A 24478-nucleotide genomic window follows, 5' to 3' on the forward strand; every position below is an offset into this window, starting at 1 on the left:
AACCCATGCTCTTACAGAGGCAGTGACAGTGTAAAGCTGGCAACTTCTGAGGGGGAAGTTTGCACATGGTTCTCACTGAAGACTGAAGGTTGCCTTTTCTGACTTAGCTAGTCCCTCAGACTCCAGGAATGACTGTTCCTGTTTCTCTGAGATGGCGCAGATGCCAAGCATTGGCAAGCAGGTCCTTGGCGATCTCTGCTCTACAACTCCTAGAGGCACCAGTGCTTTGCAGCTTAGTGAGCGCCTGGCGCCCTCCCCAGACCAGGCAGCATAGAGCGTCCATCCCTAGACCATAGCTCCATAGCCAAGGGCAGGGCCTGCAGAGACACCATCCTGGGCCCTGCTCAGGGAGGTGGGTTCAAAGGGTTCATCAGGGTAGGGTTGCCGGCATCTCTACAGAAGCTCCTCAGGCCTCGGGCGATCACTCTGTGAAGAAGCTAGGCGTACCTCGTAGCTGCAGTTTGGAGAGCCGCATGGGGGGACGCCAGGCCCTAAAGGCTCCTTGGAGCCTTCCACTAGGGTCCTCGGGGAGCCAGCGGCTGACCGAGCCTGATTACGCGAGTGCGCAGCTTTGGGGATGGCTGAGGAAAGTTGGGGGCCAGAGCTGCGAGGCGGGGGAGCGCGCAACCCCGCGCCAATGTCCGCGTCTCATGAATATGCACGAGCCACCTCCCTCCCTCCGTGACGTCACGGGCCGTCCCGGGGTGAGCGCCAGAGCCGCTCCGGGTCCGCGCCAGTGAGTGCTGCTGTTGCCGGCGAGCAAGCGGCCCGGCTGAGGGCAGCGGAGGCCGAGGGTGAGGGCGGCGGCGGCGGCGGCAGCGGCGGTGGCGCCTGAAGCGCACCCGGCAGCGACAGCGAGGCGGCCCACGGAGCGGCGGGCACCGGCGGACACCGGCAGGCGAGGCCGGCGCGAGCGGTAGGCGGCGGAGGCAGCTTGGCGGCGGCTTAGGCGGCGAGGATGCTGCCAGGGAGTCTTTGCTTGGTGCCGCTCCTGCTGGTGCTGGGCGTGGGGAGCGGCGGCGGCAGTGGCGACGGCGGGGACAGCCGGCGGCGCCGCCTCCTCGCGGCGAAAGGTGGGTGCTGGGGAAGTTTTTTCCTCTTCAGAAGGGAGACAGGGCGGGCTGGAGGGTGCAGATAGCGGACTTAGGCGTGCAGTATCCACCCTTTCTTCTGGCAGCTTCGGCTTCTGCGTGCATAGTCCCCCTAAGTCAGCGCCCTAAGCTTTGGACCCAAGAGGTTCTCCAGTCCAACCTCTGGGCGGGGTCCAGGTGCCAAGGAGAAGACGAGGTCTATGGAGTGCAGAGAACTTTGAGGGCCGCGTGTGCTGGGGTGGGAACGTCGCCGGCTCTGCTCTGGGATGCTTGGAGCAGGGCAGGGCATAGGCGCTGTAGCGGGTGCAGAGGTGTGGGTAAAGCAGGTGTCTGTCTGCTCCTGCCCGAGGGCAAAAACCAGTAGCGTCTTCAGAGGAGCGTGCGGAGCTGCACTGGTACTCCAGCTTGGGGATGGCGTGGGAACTTGTAGGTTCCTGAAAGCCTTGCCCACACGCAACCAGGCGCTCGGCAGGCTCAGCAGCGCCGGCTCAGGCTCGGGCTCCCCTGGGAACGCACGCCCTCCAGATGGACAGAGTCGGGGGAAGAAGCGCAGGGTGTGATGGTCCTTACAACTGCTCGCTTTCTGCTTTTTCTAAGGAGGTCTGAGTCTCCGAGCTCCGCAGCTTCTTCCTAGTCTTTCTAATTGATTTTGACCTCTCCAATCCTCCAAGATTCTCCTGAACGCTGGCGCTATCAGGGGAGCCTAGAAGCTGGCGAGCCCCAGACTTTGACAGCTGCCTGGGAGCGCGGGGAGGAGCGCGGATCAGGGAGCCAGTGTCTGGAGGGCGGGTCTGGAACAGAAGGTCGTTGCGCCTTAGCCTGAGGTTGGGTGGTGTCGCAGGAGGCAGGTTGGGGTAGGTGATGGTGGGCTCAGGGGAGGATGTGGCTGATTTCAGGATGAAGAGCTTAAGCAGTAACTTGTTGATTCTCTGCGCTGTTGACAGAGGGCTGGCATGCTTTTGGTCTCTGCCAGGTGAAGATGAGAGGGGATATGTGGTCTTTAGAATCCTGCTGGCAGTGTTTTAAAGATAGAGGTTTTGTCCTTGTTGGAAAAAGCCTCACAATTAGAGACAGCCTAATATAGAGGCTTGGTAGCAGAAAGGGAGAAGGAATGCCCAGCAGACTCGATCTCTCTGGAGACTGGGGATTTGGGGAAGCAGCCCATTGCCTCTCCTGTCATTCGCACTGATAATACATTTGGGGAAAGTGATATTTCCATTCTTTTTAATCTATTAATTTTTGTGACATAATATGAAAAAGATTTTATACACAAGTGCCTTCTAACATTCAGCCCCTTCCCGTACCTTAACAAGGAGTCTTTGAAAAGGCGGACAAACCCATCATGAAAATGTCTTTAAAAAGTAGTATGGCAGAGGGGTGTCTGTTTGAAGGGACCAATGTGATATGCTGCTGTTCTGGTGAAAACAAGGATGAAAAACAACGAACATTCAAATGGTTTGCCTTCTTTCTTCCAAGGTTGTCTACCACTTTGTTGTAGACTAAATGGCATATTTATAAGAGGGTAGGGAGCTCACAGTGAGTAGAGATCAGGGAAGAACTAATTTTTTAAGAGAACTCCTTGTGTGTAACAGTTGCTGAGTTTGGTGAGAACGGGGAAACAGAACATAGGGAGAGAAAGTAAATCAACAGCAATGTAGGCTTTCACTGATCTAGAGTATGTGAATATATATTCACATTATCTATTATACTTACACTATATAATATATCTTCTTCATTTTCTTCGCTTAGAACATAACCATTTCATGTTTAAAGCCAAGCCATTTGTAAAAGTTTATTGGCCTTGAGAATGGGAGCGACTCTGGGAATTCTTCTTGTCTTTTTCCTTCCAACCACTAGGGGGCTGCAAAGAGCACCATTTGCTATTTATTTTGAGACAAGTAATATTTGGTCACAACACATACATTTATCATAACAGTTTATTTTATATTTACAGGGCAGACCTTCTTTATTTCAATGCGCTTGGAGTTTCATTACTAGAGCATATAACCCCTGAGGAATATTTGGGAGGAACAATAAAACTGAGTTTTCTATGTAACACACCCTGCCCCTGACACTGCTGGCTGTTTTTAAGGTTCCTGTAATTTATATCCCCATCACTGAAAAAGAGAAGATTCGGGAGGGCCTGTGAGGGACACTCAACAGAGAGATAGTTTTCTTTTTCAATGCACTTCTGGGAAAAAAGAAGGGAAAAAGAAGACAGCTGGAGTGTGCAAGAAGCTGCCTAGGTGAGTTGTGCACACCCTCTGAGTTGTGCACACCCTCTGAGTTGTGCACACCCTTGAGTGAGTTGTGCACACCTTCTCTGAGTTGTGCACACCCTCTCTGAGTTGTGCACACCCTTGGGTGAGTTGTGCACACCCTCTCTGAGTTGTGCACACCCTCTGGACAACTGCTTGCAGGTGTCGTCCTGGCCCTGAACACCTGTAAGTCAGCAGCCTCTAGAGCAATATGTCACCTTGAAGGCTTATGATGAATTTAATAAAATGCCAGCAGTCTCACTACCTCAGGGCTCCGTATACATTCTCCTCCTGGTTGCCAGACTCCAGGCACGGAGGTCATTTAGTACAGCCGTCGAGTCTAGAGCATCAGTCACCTCAAGCTCACCTAGTGAGCCTGAATGCAGGCTGGAGTGTGTGCTGGGAATCAGAACTTGCTCATATCTGTGCAACCCAGTTTTCTGGCTCAAGGAAGAAGCGTCATTCTTTCATCCACAGACCCGAAACCACCTTTGAATACCGCGCGGCAGCGGCCATCCTGAAGGGTGATGCGGACCCCTTCCGTGACTTGTCCTTAATCATCTTGGGCAAGTAGCACGTGGCTCTGAAGGACTTCATAGGGTTACCTCTCCGGCGGAGACACCGCGGCCCTCAACCATTTCTCAGCATTGAAGTGCAGTATACTCTGACCCGCAGTTATCCCGAGTCCCCTCTGGCCTTGCGGTTAGAAGGTCTTCCTCAGCTTGATTCTCACTGTTACGCAAGTGAAGTCAGGTGAGGGTATCATTTTCTCTAGGATTCTTCCGAGGCTGGCCCCTCCCAGAAAGCCATGCCTCTGCCTCACTCATGCCTGTCTTCCCTTGCCTGATTCCAGACTGACCCGGGGACCCTCAGGGCTCCTCTGTATTGCTCGGGCTGGTCTTTTAAGTTGCTGTAGGAGCAGCCGGTAGTGTCTGGCTTAGTGTATGGACCTGCATGAAATCCTGAGTGGTGTCTTTTTTTTTTTTTTTCCTTTTGACATAGACATTACAATTTTTTTCTCCTCTCCTGTAAAGTAAAAATTTGAGTGTAGGTGCAAGAGAAACTTGACTTTGCATCTTGGCCCTGTTACTCCCTCATTAGATAATATAAACAAATGAATGAATCCTTTGAGCCTTGGCTTCCACATCTATAAAGTGGGGATACAGGGCCCTGTCCTGCAAGGTGGTTGTCAGAACCGTATTCAGAAAGCTTCTCCCTCGGACTGTGGTGTAAAAGGCACTGAATATACAGTACCTTTATCAATCCTAAAAACACCTGGTCATCATGTCTAAGACTTGGTGAAACCTTCCTTTTCTGACTTCCTTAGATAAAAATCAGCCCAAACTGGGTTCTCTCTGTTTCTCTGCCTTTTAGTTTCTCTTTGTGTGAGGGTGTGTATGTATGGGGCAAATGCCACATATACATAAAAACACACATCCACATCCACACTTTGGTGTAAGCTGTGAAACCTCCTTCTTCTTTCACTGCTCTGTGAATGCCTTTGAAACCACGTTTCCTCTCTAACGGCCAGCCTGAAACCTAATACAGAGCCAGTGGAGAGGGAAGCTCGGCAGTGTGCTGTACACACGTAAATAAGCAAGTGTGTCTCCATGTGCAAGTACCAGAGATGTGGGAGGTCCAGTTCCTGGCGGAGGAACTTGTGTGGTGTGATTTGGCTTATAAAAACAGATCATCAGCCGGGTTGCTACTTGCCTCCCAGCTTGCTGTCCTAGATAGCAGATAAGTGTTCCTTTTCATCAATGACATGCAACAGCATCTGAAATGACTTGTATTTACACAGATGAGGGTGACCCAAACTAGGACGACCAAAAGACAGCTTGAGACTCATTATCGTTTTCTTCTTTATTACTTAGCCCAGTCCTAACTGGACCTAACTGTGGAAATGGTTCCACTGGAAAATTAGGTTTTAAGGAAGGACCCTGGGGAGGGCTCAGAAGCCACTGAGCTGAAGCCACTGGCATGCTGTAGAGGAGCTGTGGGGAAGACACAGATAGGAGGCAGGAGTGCACAGAGGTCAGAAAAATGTCCGTGATGGGCATTAGAATTATCCAATCCTGCCGTGGGCGTTGTTATTTAGCCTGATTAGCCAGCATGGTAGCTGGAGTCCATCTGCCTATCTGAGGGCAATTAAGACAATAACACAAACCCCCAAACAAAAGGCAGCAGATTGTTCATGGAGCCTGAGGCCACGCCCCCCTCCCAAGTTGGCTAAGGGAGGAGAAATTTGGCAAGGTTAGGAGAGGTGGGGTGTGAGCTTTATGGAGAAAACGAAAGGACTCTTGTTGGGTGAGGGGAGACTGGGTAGCTGGATGGGGTGTGTACAGAACAGGTAAATGCAAAGTGGCAGGAGCGCTCTTGGTGGGTGGGCTGACAAAAGGGAGGGGCAAGCTCCTGGAGCAGTGACTCTGTTGCTTGCATCCAGGCTCGGAAGCTGCTAGAATAGTGCGTGCTTATCGAGAGCATGCTACCGTAAATGCTTGTCACAATTTGACTCTCAAGCAAACTCTAGGAGCGGGGATCGGCAGTTCCAAGAAGGAATAGAACTGATTTCTGGCCTCACAGATGTGGCAGAACTGAAATTCCCACCCTAGAAACAGTACGGTCAGCGTGGATTCCCTGCTCAAGTAGTCTCCCTTAGCAGAGTCACTTGATGTCAGCTTGATGGTCAGAGAGGCTCCATGGGACCTAAAGGTCATGCCTTTTCTGTCTGAGAATCCTTCAGAAATTGCTGCAGGAGTCTGTTTTAGTGGAAGCCTCACTCTTAGCCCTCTTTCTTGATTTGGAGTGAGCCTGGTTTGTCTCTTTTTCCTGAAACTCTCCCAGCTTGCTGTGTCTCATGTCAGGCAGCTAGCGAAGGCAGCTGGCTGCTTCCTGGACCATTCCTTATCACAAGTCTGCTGCAACCTGGGCTTTCCTTTAAAAAGCCCCAGAGTTTCTGACATGGATGGCGCTCCACTGCACTGCCCTTCTCCTGATCACCTAATCTCAGGTGGGGGCTTTGTTCTTCCAATGATCACCTGCTCCTTATTTATTTATTTATTTATTTATTTATTCATTCATTCATTCATTCATTCATTCATTCATTTATTGCCCTTCAAAGTGCATGTCATCTTCCTGTTTCCATAGAAGACTGTGGATCCCTAAGGGGAAATGTACCGCTTACCCCTTTGAGACGGTTGCTAAGCACTGTATTCAAGAGCATGCCTCTCATAGCACTTGAACGTCCTCCAAGATTCAGCCATGCATCTCAGAGCTACTTCCTGATTTTTGCCTTGGCCTTTTCCCTACCAAATTACAGCCTCTGCTTTGTAGGGGTTTAAAATACCCAGTCCTGCAGATGAATCAGGACGCTAACTGCACACGAAGATGGGTGAAGGAGTCAGATCTTGTAGATGCCTCCTTAATTGTACCTGGAGTCTGCAGACACTGTTCTTGCAGTGCCTTAGAAAGTCTAATTAGCTAAAAAATTGACTGACTTCTTTGGAGTCATTGCATTGAGTCGTCATGTGAAACTTGTCAATTTAAAATAAAAGCACGTTATTTTGTTTGTATTTTCTGATACTCTCTTTTCATACTGTCTGTCTTATTATGTGGTTAGATAAATATGCTTCCTTCACTTGATTTGGAGTAGAAAACCACTGTGGAGTGTTAGGGAAAGGCCTCAGTTTTCAGGTCTCATGGTCTGGATTCACCAATGAGCTGGGAGGGTCTCTGGGCTCAGAGCCTCTGGGGATCTGGTTTTCTGTAGGCAGGAGAGAGATCCATGGTGCCCACCCACTTCCTCTACCTCAGAAGTTCCAGGCAGCGAGATAGATGGTTCTGTGTGTCCTTTGAAAGGGATAAAGTAGCTAAGAATATAAAATGATCATATTTAAGAGATTTGTTTTGAGACTTTGGGACTCCAAACCCCCAAACAAAGCTTTAGATCTTTCTTCCTTCATCTTGTCTTATAGACTCAGTTAATTATGTTTTCTGAAGTTTGAATTTAGCGAGAAGTCCCTCCCCAGTTCTTTGATGCACGTGCCACACTGCTGATGGTCCCCATGGTTATACATTGAATACAGCAGTGCCACGCCCAGAATTTTCAGCAAAATACCAGCACAAACTGTTACTATTATGTCAGGCTGGTGTGTCCATTTTCCAATCTTTATGGATAACTGCATTGCAGCAAATTAATTAAAACAGATAAATGTTAATCTAATGCATGTCTCCTTGTAATTAATGAACTATAACCATTACAGGGGCATTTGATTTATTATCTTAATTTATAAAACGTTGAGTTTTCCTATAAAGTTAGATATAGTAATAGGAGAAGCTGACCCATATATAGCATTAGGAAAAATAATCACATTTCTATAAATTAATCACTCTCTAAAAGGATATAGTTCATTAACACCATGAACTGAAAGTGTTAGATGTAAATTAGATTAACCTTTTTAGTGACACTTCCATTTATACTGTGCATTCTCTTCAAACTTAAAGCACTTTACATATATTAATTCAATTAACCCTCCCCAGACCCTTGTTAAGTAAGTACATATATCAAAGATGGAAGCGAGGAGAAAAAGGAAACCCTTCAAAACTATGGAAGCTCCGGCCTCAGGATGTGCTATTTATGATTGCCGTGAAGCAGCAGTTTCTCTGGCCGTCCATAGCTTGAGAACATGGGTAGGTATTCACGATTTCTCACTCTTGCTGCCAGGAACTACTTAGCACCCTATATCTGAAGCCAGAGACACTTCTGCCTCATACGTTGCAAAGAAACTTCTGGGTTATTGAGTAAGGTATATACCCCTTCAACTCTAGGTTTGGTGTGGGACCAGGGCCTGTTCAAATGGATGCAGGTAGATAAAGCTGTGGGACTCACGTGAGCATCCAGAGGGTGGTCTTCTTTGGGTCAGGCTGCCGACTTCCTTCCATTCCCTGTACTTGCCCATCTGGATTTAAAGGATGGGCTGTTCCACAAGCCGTTGAGAGATCAGTGGAGGGGAAGCAAGGGGCAGATGGAAGCGAGGGCGGGGGGGGGGGGCGGGGATGGGGGGTGAGACTTAAACTTCTTGCTCCAGGTTTCTCCTTGCCCCCTAGGGAGGGGCAAGACTTCTAGTCCTCCATTTGGTAGAATGCAAAGGAGGACCCACTAGCCATCCAGGTCATTAACCTGTTTCTTAGGGCTTAGGTACTGGGTGGATAGCTGGGTCTCAAGCTTGCCACTGGGATGATTCCATCTTCCACTGGGCTCTTGGTCTTTGGAAGCCTTTCTGTCATTGCAGAGGCTCCTGAAAACAGGAATGCTGGGGTGGGGGAGAGAAGAGGGGGAGAAAGGGGGGAGGGGTGGGGGGAGAGGAAGGGAATGGATGGTCTTGTGGTTTAGCAGCATATGAATATTCACGAGGGAGACTAGGCATCTCCCCAGCTTGAGTGCATATGGGTTTGGTAGCAGTTCATTTCTCCAACTTTTTTTTGTCCCTTCAAGTTCTCAGACCCAAAAAGCACCTTTTTTGGGGGGGGTTTGTTTTTTGTTTTTTGTTTTTTTGAGACAGGGTTTCTCTGTGTAGCCTTGGCTGTCCTGGACTCCCTTTGTAGACCAGGCTGGCCTCGAATTCACAGCGATCCGCCTGCCTTTGCCTCCCGAGTGCTGGGATTAAAGGCATGCGCCACCGTGCCCGGCCCCAAAAAGCAGTTTCTTACGCATAGACTGCATTCCACAAATCTGGCCCCTTTGAAATTCAGTAAGTCTCATCTAAACAGTCTCCTTGTGACTAATGGTGGCAAACTTACTGCGGAAAGGGCCAACCTAGAAGGATGACTAGACATGAAATTAAAAGTAGAGGGCGTGATTTTGGAGTGTGGAGGATTCTTTTTTATGCATCCAAGTTATAAAACCACCGACTCTGGTCCTTTCAGCTAACATGCAAAGGAAAGATGAAGCTCACCGGGCCCGAGGGTCTCACTTCATCTCTCCCGGCTTCAGAATGCCCCCAGCTTCCCTCTCTATGCCACCATCTGGGAGAAAAGGCAGATTAGGATTTAGAGCCAAGCACGGAAAGCCAGGATACTTCTCAGGGAAACTCACAGACTGCTAGAGAAGGGGCAAACGCTGCACTTGCAGTACAAGCCATATTCAGTTTTATTTACATCTTCTTTGTGGTATTTTTGTTTGTGGGAACGCGAGTTCTCGTTTAGAACAGAAAAAGAGGCTAAGATCATTCATAATCAAAGTGGAAGAAAGCTGCAACGAAGGCCTGGTGCATTCGCCTGGCTTCCTTTTTATTGTTCATACTGTTTATTTTCCCAAGGGAAAAACCAATTATTCATGCTTTATTGCAGCCTCAGCAGCAATCTCAGGATGGCCATTTCTTGATTACTAATTTTAGAATTATATTTAAGACATTTGTACGAGTAAATTTTATTTACCTGATAGAATTATTGCTTCAGCCCCTGAGACTTAATGCTGAATAAGCTCACCCTTTCTAATTCTTTCAGAACTCTGGATGGCTGGTTCAACTCTGCTGTTCTGGCTCAAACTCTTCTCTGGGCTGATTGATTTTACCTGGTTTCTCTCTGTTTTTCACTGAATTGCTCTGCTTGGCCTCATGCTAACTTTGGCAATATGTTATAATCTGGCTCCTTCTTATTGTCTGGCTCGTTCTACCTTCACCTGTGTCTGGCTTGTTCTCCCTTCAACCTGTCTCCGTAAAACTCTCCCAGTAAAACGGCCTCTAAATTCCACGAACTGTACTGTCCCAGACTCACTCCACTGACTGCCTCTCAAGCCCCTGCCTCAGCTGAACTGCCTGAACAACACTCCCTGGAACTCAGAGATCGGCTTGCCTGTGGGTCGTGGGCTTAAAGGCGTGTCCATATTCCAGCCTGACCGCACAGACCTAGAAGGTCTCTGAATGTGACCTCTTGCCAGAGCAGCCATGTTCTGAATTAAAATTCCTTGGAAGACATTTCAATGACATATACTTTTAGAAAATTAGAAGCAGTGAAATAAGTTTTTTTTAAAATTAATTGAACAATCTCCTGCTTCATCTCCACTCCAAACTTGCAGAAGCTTAATTGCAGCCCCCAACCCCCACGCCCCCCCCCCCCCAGTATAATTCTCCTTAGGAGGGAAATGAAATCCAGGGAGCTTCAAAGGTGTAACTTTGTCTTGAATTTTCCTTTCAGGAAACCCAGGTGCCACCATTTTGTCCCTGAGGTTGCACAATTATTGCCTCACCTCTCACTGTGTCTCTTGTCCTACCCTCCCTGGCCTGCAACACATCTGCCTGCACTGAACACTCCAGAATCAATCTCTCTCTCCTTGGCAGCACCACCAAGGGCTGCTTCTGGCTGCATCCTTGAAGCCACTCCCTAACATACCTCCCATAGCGACTACAGTCATCACCATGATAGCTTTTGGTTGTGTTTTCTCAATCTACTGGACAGTGTGAACAAAAGCTTTTTCTGAAACTGTGGCGATTTCTACTGAACAGAACAAGCCAATCTTACCAAAGACAGGGGCTTGTGATGAGCGATGTCTTCACACCACATCCCCTAGTTCACACTTCCAGCCAAAAGGCCTACTATAAGAAAATTTGGAGCTGTCACTGTTGTGGACCCATGTCTACAAGACATTGGCATTCTCAAACTCTACTTTGTCATCTCATCATCATGGGGACATCTCTGACACATGATACCTGCTCTTATCTCTGAGTGTTTGGAGTCTGATTTTCACATGGTAACACTCTAGCTGGGCGGCAGACTATTTCGGGCAATAGAGGCGGACATTTGAGGTAAGCAGGTGTCTATTGTGTTTAAACCACGCTCAAATAATAGAAGCTTCTGTGCCCCCAAATTGGGACCCAATACAGGGTCTGTGGGACACATCTTTTATTATCTAAACTAGGTTGTCAGTGGCCGGCTTCCTGTCTTTAGGAACAGGGCTCTTGCCCATGCTGAATGCCAATGGTGGTGGGTCCCAATGGAAGAGAATCTTGCCTTAGAAGTTTCTGTGGCTATGGGAGGGTACAGACACCTTCTTGTTCTTCTTGTCTGGATCAAGGCAGTTTCTGGAAACTTTGAAGCATAGGGCTTGGCTTCTGTGTAGCTCAGCACCACAGTCTGTCGAACCCTGGTCCTCAGCATCTGTCACCCCGTGTGTGGTGTGTGGCTTTCACTGTCTTTTGTAAATTAACCACCAGTGAAGTCACGTGGTCCTGAGCCCTGCCTTGTTCTCTGTAGCACAGGATACTATGGAAGAACATTGCCTGTCACACAGCAGTGAGAATTGAGTTGTAACTATCAACCGCCTCAGATCTGATGTTCTCTCGCGTTGCCCCTTGAGTCCCTCCTTGTTCCCATCAGCATTCTATTAATCCCCGGACTGTACAAATCCTAAGTGGATAAAGCATGCCTGCTTTCCAAACAGATCGTTAGAAACGATTTGCAATTTGTAATATTGGATGCACGTGTACAGAGAGGCGAGGACGAGGTTCTTAATTGGAAAAGCTTTGTTATCAGTTAGAGTGGGATGGGCACTTGCAAGAGGGGCCTGTGAGTTTCTAAGCCCACAGCTAGGGCATCAGGGAGCGGAGGGTGGTGTTGATTTCTGGCTGAGCTTTCCAGGTTGGGGATATCTCATCTGCAGAAATGCACAAATGGGAATCTCTCTGAAGCCAGAACGTTTACTTTGGGATTGAAGGAAATGCTGGTTCAAGTCTGAGCATTAATGCATGACTTTATGTACAGGGAAATAGTGCTTTTCTCAGTCAAACCAAAGCCCAGAACTCCCGAGGCTGGCATTAGGAGGGATCTCTCCCAGAGGACAGTAGCTAGAGGTGTGGCTTAGGCTATGAGGTTTGCAATGGAGGGTAGATGTCTGGCAGTCATGATTTTGCCCCTGAAATCCCCTTTCTCCTAGCAGTAAGATTTGTTCTCTGAGTAATTCTATTATTCCCCAAGTGGGCTAGCTCTGGACCCACCCAGGGCAGCTCCCTTCCCACAACTCCGCTTCAGTGAGAACAGCATTGCCTTTGGGATGTCAAGACTGGAGTGTGGATCCAGCAGGCTTTACTGATTTCAGAATGTGTAACAAGAAGTAAGCACAAAGGATCTTAGAACCAAGAGTGTCTTTTTTTATTTTTTATTTTTCCATCCATAATTTGCAATGACACTGTTATTATCCTCAAATGAAATTTAGGGACACTTGAGAAAAAGTATGTACATAATTTAACAAGTCAATATGATGCCTAAGCTGAAATATACAGGAACCAAAAGGAAGTACTCCATGGTAACATGCATTCTAATGTACAAATGCGTTGGCCTACCTGTCCTAAAGGAAGAAATGAAGCAGACGCTTGCTGTGAACTCAACAGTGATGTGATGTGAGTCACTGTGAATTCAGTAGCCACCAGCACATCCAGGTGCCTAGGATCCAGGTGCTAATGACGCTATGAATAAGGTGATAGTGTGACTTGTACAACTGGTGAAATGTTTCTGACAACACTCTGACCAAGACAAGACGCATGCTGGCCTCGGTCCTCAGGACCGAAGACTCAGGATCTGTTAGAGCTACACCAAGGACATCTAGCTGACCTGTTTTGGGGCGGCTGCTGTCAAAAAGAGAACGGAAGAGCTCAGGTGGAGATGTTCAGGCACAGGTGCCCACTGCTCACATGCCCCCCCCCATACCCCCAGGTACCAAGGACGGATTTCATATATGCTCACAAGTTGAAATTGATTTATGCTATACACAACTATTTTTATAAATACATCCTTTCTGGGGACAGTCTGTGGGAAAGAGGAAAATTCTACCAGCTGGTAGCCAGGTGAAACAGGTTGACTTTACCAGGTATTGTGTAGCTCTCTCCTTCAGCTTGGTCCAGATTCAGGCTGCATTGAATCAGAGCAGCCGCAACCACTCACTTACGTTCCTTATGGGACGAGGTCTATGAACATTCCCTTGTGGAAGGAGAGGGTAAATTCATCAAGCTCACAGGGCTCAGAGTGGTTCCAGGCTCAGGGGCCTCCATGAGATCTTCACAATGCTCATCCCTTCCCCAAAGTCAAGTAAGAGGCAGAAACTGACTGGGAAATTTTGAAACTTTCAGTACTGTAGCTGTTTGCAGTTGCTTTTTCAGAATGGGTTGTTGATGCTATAGGTGGTACTTACTTTCAGTGGGCTAGCTGCCTCTAAGTCATGTAGGAGGCATCTCGGCGTGGAGCCCACCAAGCACACACTAGACCATAATTGACACCAACAATACAGAGAACATTTCTTCACCTGGTTCAACATGGAGACTTCTGCTTCTCTCCTTCTGGCCTTGACGCATGAAAGTGGTAAGTGGGGCTGGTGTGTCTCAGCATGCCTCACTCCTTTGGAGTAGGTGACTCCTTTGGGGGCAGATAAAAGACTAAAATTAAAATTTTAAAATGATCTGGACTAAGTCTGCAACCAGAAGCAAAACGAGAAGCCATGAACCTGGCTGGAACACATTTTAGGTGGTTGCCATCCTTTGGGAAAGAGGAGCTCAGCCGTGTGGTAGGGCAAAAATATGAAACGGTGGCCTCAAACAACTGGCTGAACATAAAGTCAGCACTGTTATTCCAGAGATGAAACGTTGTCCTTGATGAAAAGATTCTTCTTCATGCTTTCACTGATAAGGTAGAGGAAGTTGATTTTATTGTTTTTAAATCCCTATGAATGGGTTTGTCCCCCCAGCACCAATTTTGTTTTTGTTTTTGAGACAGGATATGTAGCCTTGGCTAGCAACTCATAGAGATCTGCTTACCTCAGCCTCCAGAGTTTTGGGGTTAAATCTCTCTTCTCCCTTTCTTATAAGGTAGAAATGTTGCTAAGGAAGAGACTATATCGCCAAAGAGAGATTCAGCAACTTAGAGATGGAAAAACCAACTTGATGGTTTGATTTAATAGGGAATACCTCATCCTCTTACTAAGTGCTTTGGTGACATTTGGTAGTTCTGTAATATTTGACTTGGAGTTGAGTTTATAAAATTTTTAGCCTAACAGTAACTTCAGGCCACCGAGGGATGTATGTATTTCTGAAATGAGAAGACCTGGTTGACATTCTGATTCCAAAGTCAACATCATTTCTTATGCATCACCATATTTTCAATTATGATAGATGATGAGCTGTGAATTTAAAGATGGCTTTCCTGGAAGCTCCCGCACAGACGCAGCCTGTGTGTAATAAGGAGGAAACCTTGGTGGGAGGGGTTCTCACACCCACCCTTCTGACTTGACTTACTAAATACTTCCTCCTGAGGCTGCTCTCCCAACCCAAATCTGCCACATCGGTTCCTTCTTGAAGTCCTGAAGTATATTTAGAAAGAGAGAATGTCTGTACTTTTTCTGAAGTATTTACCTCCTGATGCTCCAGAAATACTTGAACTTACACACACACACACACACACACACACACACACAGACACACACACACACACACACACACACACACACACAGACACACACACACACACGGTAACAAAAGTGTGGGGTTATGAAATACCTGACAGCCAGACAAAAGTGCATTGGGCAATTTTGAGAAGTAAAACAGATGGTTAGCGTGTGTTATTTTAGCATCTCTTTGGCATTTCAGCATATATGCAGGCCACTTCCAAGTAAAAGATGCTCAAAACGGACCCTGAGCTCTCAATATGGCGGTGTTAGGCAGCACTTAAGGTCAGGATCTTGTTCGGGCAGGCCTGGACTGTGGTAGTTTTATGGGGTACAGGGCTTTTCTAGCTTTCATGTAACTCTGAGTGTTTCTATTCCACAAGGTGACCACAAGGCTGTTTGGAAAACGGCCTCATATTTCACCAGCTGAGGGTGAGGAATTGCTGGTTCTGTTATTAGCCCCACTATGCTAAGCTGGCAGCGTAGAGTAGTATTGAGTTAGGGAGAACCCATTAGCAGTGCCTTAGAAACTGGAGCCTCCCCCTTAAAAAAGGAGGTGAGCTTTAGGTTGTGCTGTAGACTCATCTCGACCTCGTCTGTGTTGTTCATCAGGTTCAATGAGGTGGCTAGAGGCCAAAGTAAGATTTGTGTGCACAGAGAGAGCAGTGTCTCTGTGATGTAAGATGCACATGGATGGATAGAGCCAGGCCTCTCTGTCTCTCCACAGAGGGTGATTGTAACAGCTCCTGACCACATCTCCCCTGTTTGTGTCTGTAGCCCAATCAATCAGATCCAGCCATTTGCTTATGCGTTCTCTCTGGCTACGGGAATCCTCTGCTTGCCGGCATGGCAGATCACAAGTTCTAGGAAATGTGTACTCCCAGGGCTTGTCTTTATCAGTGGCTGCCAAGAGTTAGCAAAGCTTATCCGCCCCCACCCCACCGCTCCCTTTCCCTGTAGGTGGAGGACATCTGAGGGACCCAGCATTCCAGCTGCCTGTGGTGGTAGTAACTGCCTTCCCTCTTTTCCTGTATTAGTCTTGTATTTCACTCCTTGTCCTCTCTGAGATCACCCCTCAAAACCTACCTTGGACCCCACTTTCAGGGCCTGCTATTGAGGGAACCCAGACCAAGACAGCCATTTATAAAAAGTGTCCTTGCCATACCTTCCGGATCCCTTGAAGCCAATCCATCAAGATTGGAACACCCAGTGCGTTCAGACATCCGGCCAGACTTGCTTGGCAGCCATGGGACTTGGTGGGACATTTGGAAGACTGTATATGACTTTTGGGAACTCTCCGTGTTCATCTGCAGGACTTAGAACCCGCCTTCATACCATCTGGACCTGGAAGACTTTGCTGGAACAAATATACCGTGCAGGGATCTGCAGCTGATGTAGACATAGGGCTCGGAGGTAGTAGAAACTATTTCTGGAAGGCTCCTTGAGGACAGGGTTGCCCCAGTTCCTTTCGCCATGTCTGTGCTATGAAGGCCTCCCCCCCGCCCCGGCTGTGAAAAGAGTTGAACTAGGCCTGGTGCCTGCACCCCATGAAATCCAAGTGTCTTGGGGAACATCTGGCACCCCTGATCACAGCCAGATTTCCTGAGTGTCTATTTTCAGTGTTTTCTCAGAGCACCTATAAAGGACTTTGTGAAGCGGCTAACTCCATCCTCAGCATTTCCCTTGCCAGTCTGAAACAGCCCTGAAGAGCTGAAATCCCTCCTCTCAGAGCCTCGAGCGCTCACAGGTCTGAGTTACTACGGCCGTTCAAATCTTCCAGGCAAGGCACCGAAACCCTCACTGACAAAAATTCTGCCCTTTCTCTGAAAGACTAGATCAATTGATCCATTGTCACAGGTGCAGGTTGATGTGACTTACCATCACCTTAGCTTGGTATCATAGCTAGCTCACAGGGATTTGGTAGGTTTTTTTTTTCTTTTGGCAGACAAATGACTTTATTTTCAGAGATGAGTGTTATCAGCACATAAAAGGGATGCAAACAGGGAATTGCTGGAGCTGAGTACAACATCTGATTATGGGAAACGTTCTCTTAATTCTGGGTGACTGGTGTGTGGTGTGTGAGCTGTGGCCGGGTCTTGATTATGTTACTTGGAAGCTGTTACAGGACTGCTCCAGACTCCTATTCTGATCTCAAAAATGGGCACAATAAATCTTAGCCCAAGAGGTTGCTGTAAAGAAAGGTTTTCAAAAACCTCAGAGACATATAGAATATGGCATTTAAAGATGCTATTATTTTAAAGATTCATTGACAACAAGTCAGGTTAACTCCTGGCAACATTCAGCCTACCTCAAAGAAGATAATGAGCATCAAAGAACCTCCTTCGGAGATGGCTTCAAATGTGGCAAACAAGCCCCTGGACAAATTGTCCTCATTTCTATCACAGACAGAATTCTGCTTAAAAATGGGCAAGCTTGGATGCAGGCAAAGTCAACGGCCAAACTCTGCCAAGACAGGGTAAGCAAGTCCTTAATAGTTCCTGCCTCACAAATATGTCTGTCAGATATATTGAGCCAGAAGGCTGAAGATGATGCTCTAATGTTATAGAGAGTGTTGGGTGACTTTTCAGGCAGCAAACTGTCTCTCTCACCATCTCATTTGGGAAGCTGCTAACCTTCACTTCCGGTTCATTCAGGTAATTAATTTTATTCCTTCTCAAGTCTCTGATGAGGATGAAGACCAGATAGTTTAGTTTCACAATGAGGCTTAGTTGTTTAGGGGCTAAGATGTTTTAGGTCTAGATAGAGTTTTTAAGTTGATAGAGATTAGAAATGATAGATATTGATTTACATTCAGAATTTTAGACTCACCAACGTAGAAAAGATGTTTTCTTCAAGGCTGCCAAATACAAATAGCCAAAACACTGTGAATGTAACATTTATATAATTCCTGATTGTTTCATGGTTCTTCTTGCTATATGTAGTTTATTGTATATATGTGTAATAAATATAAATGTATATGTAAAAATATTTAGTGAAAAAGGTAAAAAAAAAGTTCAAGGTTATAGAGCTTGGACTGGTGCTGTGGTTATCCGCTGATATCAGTCTCACAGCAACAGCTTTCTTCAGATGGTTGGGATAGATATCTCAACGGCTGGCCCTTACTGGGAAAGCTAACCAGCTCCTTTGATGGCCTCCACACATAGCTGGCCTCCCTGAATGCATGAAAATAAAAGATAGTCAACCTGGAAGCTTGGGGCTCCAGCGCACAAAGCAGAATCTGCAAGGTTTCTTGTGGACTCCTAAGGCAGCTGGAGCGAGGACCTTCACACCTTAAGCATGGCTGTCCTGAATGAGTGGCTTCAATTTCCTCCTTGATATATTGTGTCTGACCTTGGTCTTACCTAGAGTGGCCTTTATGCCTGAGGAAGGACAGTAGACAGGGACACTCATTTACTGGAGAATACATTTGGAATATTCCCTATGAGAGAGTCAGCATCCATAAAGAAACCTTTGAGCTGGGCGTAGAGGTGCACATTTTTGATCCCAGCACTTGAGGAGGCAAAGGCAGGTGGATCTCTGTGAGTTCAAGGCCAGCCTGGTCTGCTACACAGAGAAACCCTTGAAAAGAGAGAGAGAGAGAGAGAGAGAGAGAGAGAAAGAGAGAGAGAGAGCACTCTGAGAAGACTGTGGTAAGTTAGACCCCAGGGCTGAAGCATGCTGTCAAGGATTTATAAGTCTGAAGATAGTTGCTTTGTTAAGTTGCATTCAACCTGCCCTGCAGCTAACACAAAAAGCACCTTACCATAGAGATGCATGTTCTAGACACTTAGGTGCCTCAGCTCATGTAACCCCATATAAACACTGTGAGGCCCATATCGTGTTCCCAGCCCCATTTTGTACTCACTGAGAACAAGAGTGTGTCTTTAAAAAAAATTATTTATTCACTTTACAGCCTGGTCATAGTCCCACTTCTCTTCACCTGACCCAGTTGTACCCTCCCTCTCTCCCTCCCTCCCCCTCCCTCCCTCCCCCTCCCTCCCTCCCTCTACCCCCATCACCTTCTCCTATTCCTCAGAAGCGGGGAACCCCCCTTCCCATCCACCCCAGCTCATCAAGTCCTATCAGGACTGAGTGTGCCCTCTTCCCCTGTGGCCTGGCAAGGCAGTCCTGTCTGCCAGGGAGAAGGAATTGAAAAGCTGCCAAAAGAGTCCAAATCAGAGATAGCCCTACTAGGGGACCTACATGGATCCTGAGCTGCCCATCAGCTACATCTGTGTAAGGGGCCTAGGTCCAGTCCATGCAAGGTCCTTCTTGGTTGGTGCTTCAGTCTCAGCAGGCCGCTCTGGGCCCTGGTTAATTGGCTCTGTTGATCTTTTTGTGGAGCTCTTGTTACCTCCGAATCCTTTTCTCCTTCCTCCTACTTTTCTGCAAAGCTCCCTAAGCAGCACTCGATATTTGGTTGTGAGTCTCAGCATCTTTTTCTGTGGTGCTTCTGGGTGTTGCCTCTCAGAGGACAACTCTGCTAGGCTCCTATCTGCAAGCATTGCAGAGTATCTTTTTTTCTTCTTCTAATTTTCTTTCTTTCTTTCTTTCTTTCTTTCTTTCTTTCTTTCTTTCTTTCTTTCTTTCAATTGAAAAATAAAATCATTCATGTTATATCTCAATTGCTATCCCATCCAATGCATCCTCCCATTCCTCCCTCCCTCCCGCTTTCACCCCATTCCCCTTCCATATGACTGTGACTGATGGGGACCTCCTCCCCTTGAATATGATGCTAGGGTATCAAATTTCTTCCTGGTGGTCTGCTATCCTTCCTCCTAGTGTCATTGAGCCTCCCACTCAAGGGGACATGGCCAAATATGGGGCACCAGAGTTAGTGTGAAAGTCAGTCCCCAGTCTCCACTTAACTGTGGAGAATATCCTGTCCCTTGGCTAGGTCTGGCAGAGTATCTTTAATAGTGGCAGGGGTTGGTTCTCTCCCATGGGGTGGGTCTTGGGTTGGGCCAGGCAGTGGTTGGACTTTCTCTCCATCTCTACTCTATTTGCTTCATCTTCATCCTCGTTGTCTTGTAGCAGGCAGGGTAGATTTTGGGGTCAAAGTTTTTGTGGGTGGGTTGGTGTTCTCCTCCCTCTATTAGGAGATTTGTCTAGTTAGAGAGTGTCTTCTTCAGTCTCTATGGCCCCTGCTACTAGGAGTCTCTGCTAGAGTCTCCCTGGGAACTTACCCTGACTTAGATCTGCAGCTTGTCACAGAGATGGCCCACCCAATACTACTCCGCTGTTAAATAACAAAGAAATTGTGAAATTTACAGGCAAATGGATGGAACTAGAAAAGATCATCCCGAGTGAGGTAACCCTGACCCAGACATACATGGTATGTATTCACTTATAAGTGGATTTTAGCCATTTAGTACAGGATAAACATACTACAATGCACAGACCCAAAGAAGATAAATAACAAGGAGGAACCAAGGGAGGGTGCTTAAACCTCACTCAGAAGGAAAAATAGAATAGACGGAGGCAGTGAGGGAACAAAGCAGGAGAGGAAACACAGAAAGATCCGGCCTGAGGAGAGCAGGGGTGGCAGGTGGCGGGGGTAGGGGGGGAGAAAGGAGGATAAAAGGCCTGTAGAGAAAAGAGTGTGTCTTTTTTATGTTCCTCTCCTGCACAATTGGAGGGCCTTGGAAATGAGGACTGTGGCTTGACAGAGAAGCCCCTATGCCTTTGAAGTGGCTCTGCATGGTGATTGTCTTGTTAGAGGCACCCGCTGGCCCTGGGCAGCCAGAGCCCAGGGAAAGCATTGTCCCTCGCAGTCTACTCTCTGAAGGGGATTTTGTTCTGGTTGATTGTTGAAGTACCGGTTTTGAAATTGCAACACAGAATGCCTACTACAGGGATGCTCCCCTTCGGAGGGGGACTCTCCTTTCCCCTGTTTTCAGGTTAAAAGCAGCAATCAGGAAGCCAACGGAAGGCAAGGTCTCTGAACAATATTGTGAATGGCTGACAGGTTAAAGCTGATGCGTAAATGTCACATTTGCATGACAAAACCGAGCACAATGCTGCTTGTCATCCACCAGTAATAGGGTTTCTTGAAATGCTAGAAATCTTAATTAAATAAATACATACTTTATTTGGTGCTGGTAAATGCTTTTTTTTTTTTTTTTTTTTTTTTTTTTTTTTTTTTTTGCCTCGGGAGCTATGCAGGCAAGGATATCACTTCCAGGAACTTAACCTCTCACCAAGGCTGTGTCTGTTTCATAACCCTCCTTCTTCCTTTCTTCTGGCCTTAACAGACTGTTTGGAGCATGTGCTTCAAGCCACGGTTGTCTGTCTGAACGACACCTCTTTGTCCTCGAGATGATCTGAGTTTTGATAGAGGAACCAACAAGATGACAGATTAAAGTAGTAAGTGATAATTCTCTGTAAGGAGCGCAGCGCAGACTGTGAGCAGAGCTGGTTGGTGGAGGTGATGCGACAGACAGGGGGGTCCCCACTCTGGGTGGGGAGGCCCTCTGGGACCCTGTATATCTCCAGCCTTGGATCTGCTACAGCTGACACTTTGAAATTGGGACAGAAGCAGATGTTCCCTTAGGCTAAGAGTCCTCACTTCCTCTCCCTGTAGGAGCCTGGGTCCATCACCCCTTCACCCTACTCTATTGTAGATTCCAATCACTGGGAAGAAAAGTCTCTCAACACTCCCATCTTCAATACCTTTTCAAACGAAGCTTCGCGTTCTCCCGCAGTGGTGCTCCAACTTTAACTCGAATGTGCCTCAAGGAGAGTTCATACAATCGTTTTTTTTTTTAATTTGAAAAGCCCAATTGATCCACCACACAACAAGCCCTGAGTGGGAGCAGGGCTCATTTCTGAGTTCCTGATGATGCCCTAGCACCCGAACTGTCACCTGCATGGATAGAGGAATGTGTGAGTGAAGCGGTTCAGTGAGATGCCTTGGGGCCTGTGGAGTCCTGAGGGGCTATGAAGCTACAGAGGTTTCCAGAGATAAGGAATGATGTTGGTTAAAGGCCCAAAGCCAGCAGAGGGTTCATGGCATATTGGGCACTAGTTGAGACCAGCCTTCTTCACAGAATGTCAACATTAGGTCCTAGGGAGGAGAGGGACTCTATAATGTTGGGCCTCATGCCCTAGAGTTACAGGAGCTGGGCCACTGCCTGTTGCTAGGCAGCAGCATTCCCAGGCACCCAGCCTCACACAGCCTCTGTGAGAGGGTCCCTAGCTGCTCGCTTTCTTTCAGGACGAGTCAGTGGCCAGGGCTAACTCTCACTTGAGACTGGTCAGGACAAAGCACCACTTTTGCTACATGTGTTGTGTGAACGCTTGCCCAATCACAGAGTTATGGGCATTGGAAACACATGCCCTGTAGTGATGTCTCCTAATAACCTGAAGATGGAGAATTGCCAGTGAGGACAAGGGATGTCTCTGGCCACACTTAGCCGGCCTCGTCAGCCATGGTGCATGTATTGCACTTTTTTAAAAAAATGTATTTTATTAATTTATTCATATTACATCTCAATTGTTATCCCATCCCTTGTATCCTCCCTCCCTCCCATTTTCCCCCTACTCCCCTCCCCTATGACTGTGACTGAGGGGGACTTCCTCCCCCTGTATATGCTCATAGGGTATCAAGTCTCTTCTTAGTAGCCTGCTATCCTTCCTCTGATTGCCACCAGGCCTCCTCATCCAGGGGACTTGGTCAAATATGAGGCACCAGAGTACGTGTGAAAGTCAGATCCCACTCTCCACTCAACTGTGAAGAATGTCCTGTCCATTGGCTAGATCTGAGTAGGGGTTTGAAGTTTACTGCATGTATTGTCCTTGGCTGGTGCCATAGTTTGCGCAGGACCCCTGGGCTCAGATCTGCCCATCATAATGTTCTTCTTGTAGGTTTCTAGGACCTTCTGGATCCTTCTATTTCCCCATTCTCTCCTGCTTCTCTCACCTAGAGTCCCAATAGGATGTCCTCCCCTCTGACTCACTTTCCTGGTGAGTGAAGACTTTCATGGGACATGCCCTTTGGGCTAGTGTCCAGATATAAGTGAGTATATACCATTTGACTCTTTCTGCTTCTGGGTTAACTCACTCATTATGATCATTTCTAGTTCAATCCATTTGTCCATGTATTGCACTTCTATCACTTGTCTTGGAAGCAGGATGAGTTGGGTGAATCCTGAGCATTCTGCAGCCTGTATTTTCCCTTCCTCTGGTCCAGTGGTTGCTTTCCTCCTGTGGCACAGCATGCTTTTGTATATAAAAGACTGAAAGCCACTGAAGAACGTGGGAAGGTATCAGTGGGTAAGGGAATAAATTTGATTTCTACTGAGGATGACATGATGTACATGAAGGTATGGCTGGCCCTGACACACCCGATATCTGTATCAGGCATAGAGCATCAGGAGAAAGAGAACAATTAGGGACCCACAGAGACACTTCCACACACCCGGAAGCCCGTTGTTTCTCTCAGGAGGCTGGTGTTTCTGTGAAATCAGAATTAGACAGCAACTTCACGCAAAGGATGTGCAATTTATTGGGAGAATGGGTATACTATGAAGCATTGTACCATCTGGCTCTATTTCCATAAGTATACAGTATTGCATCCTTCTCGGGTGACAATCTTTTCAGATGTTAAGCATCTCTGAAGTCAAAGTGGGTCTGATTTGATGGTATCCTAGAGGAGAAGCAATGTGATAACAGAACATGTCATTTGTCTGGTTTGTTCAGATCTATTCATAACCCCCTCATGCTCTGCTGTATGGAAGAAAACTATATCCTCCAGATGTCTGGCCAGTTTGCATCTATCTAGCTAGGTAGAGCCAAGATGAGGCCCTGATGAAAGACTAGAGCATGGTAGGAAGCCATTGGCTGGTTCTCCATCTCTCCTTTGCCCTGAGTGACTTCAGTGATCTCTCTTCCTGGTAGCTCTGGCCTAATATCCTGTCTCTGTTGACTCCCATTACTTAAAGGGGAAATTTTGTGTTATATATCTGTTGTATGGCTGTTACCTTAAGGGCTCTGGGATCCCTGCTTGCTTTTTCTGACTCTTCAGCCCTAGGGTTAGAATAGTTCCCTGCCTTGCCAAGTGATCTGATTCTTTATTTCTTGTAATTAAGTGACTTTTCCTGAGGACGTTATTTCGTTCACCAGAGACAGAGGACAAAGACAGACCAAAGAAATAATCCCACCAAGTTCAGATAGGTGAACCAAAAAGTTTATTGATATTACAGTAGTGTAGATGAGAGTTTTCTTACAGGTATGGATGACCTAGTCAGTTCTTTTCTTGTCTAAAAAGCTCACCCAGCACACTACTAGAGTTCCTGACCAGCTTTCAAACAGCTCCACCAAACAAGACTCTCCAAGTTATTTTGTGCTTATAGGTCCCCAGAGATGAACCTACTGACTTTTGTAAGCTTCCTAAACCCTGAGCCTTGTAAGTTTCTTGTAGGTTTCAGGAGCCTTCTGAGTTTCCTTTCACCTGCTATATGATATTTGGTTGTCTGACTTTTTTTTTTGTATTAAATTTTTTTCTGGAAATACCCAGCGTAATTACTGTTTTCCGGTTTAGATAGTGCTCCATATAATGATACATCATCACAAGACTAGGCATGGAGCATGTCTTCTGCAGACTATAGGCTGCTTCAGATAATCAGTGATCCTTCTGAAGCCAAGCTCAGCGGATTCTCTCAGATCTGCAGCATTTGATAGCATAGCTTCCCTTGTCTGTTGAC

At 47.0% G+C, this 24478-nt stretch overlaps 1 protein-coding gene across 2 annotated transcripts in view; it reads left to right on the forward strand.

Moving 5' to 3' along the window:
• Positions 1 to 736: 736 nt before the first annotated feature.
• CLSTN2 (calsyntenin 2) overlaps positions 737 to 24478 on the forward strand; it is a 591071-nt gene continuing 567329 nt past the window's right edge. For both annotated transcript variants that reach the window (XM_084751748.1, XM_084751747.1), the window contains exon 1: positions 737 to 1073. In XM_084751748.1, the coding sequence (XP_084607874.1) occupies positions 959 to 1073 (115 nt within the window). In that variant the 5' untranslated portion in view covers positions 737 to 958. The remainder of the gene's footprint in view (positions 1074 to 24478) is intronic.

The sequence above is a fragment of the Acomys minous genome, assembly GCF_964271855.1.
Source record: "Acomys minous genome assembly, chromosome: 13".
Classification (NCBI taxonomy): domain Eukaryota; kingdom Metazoa; phylum Chordata; class Mammalia; order Rodentia; family Muridae; genus Acomys; species Acomys minous.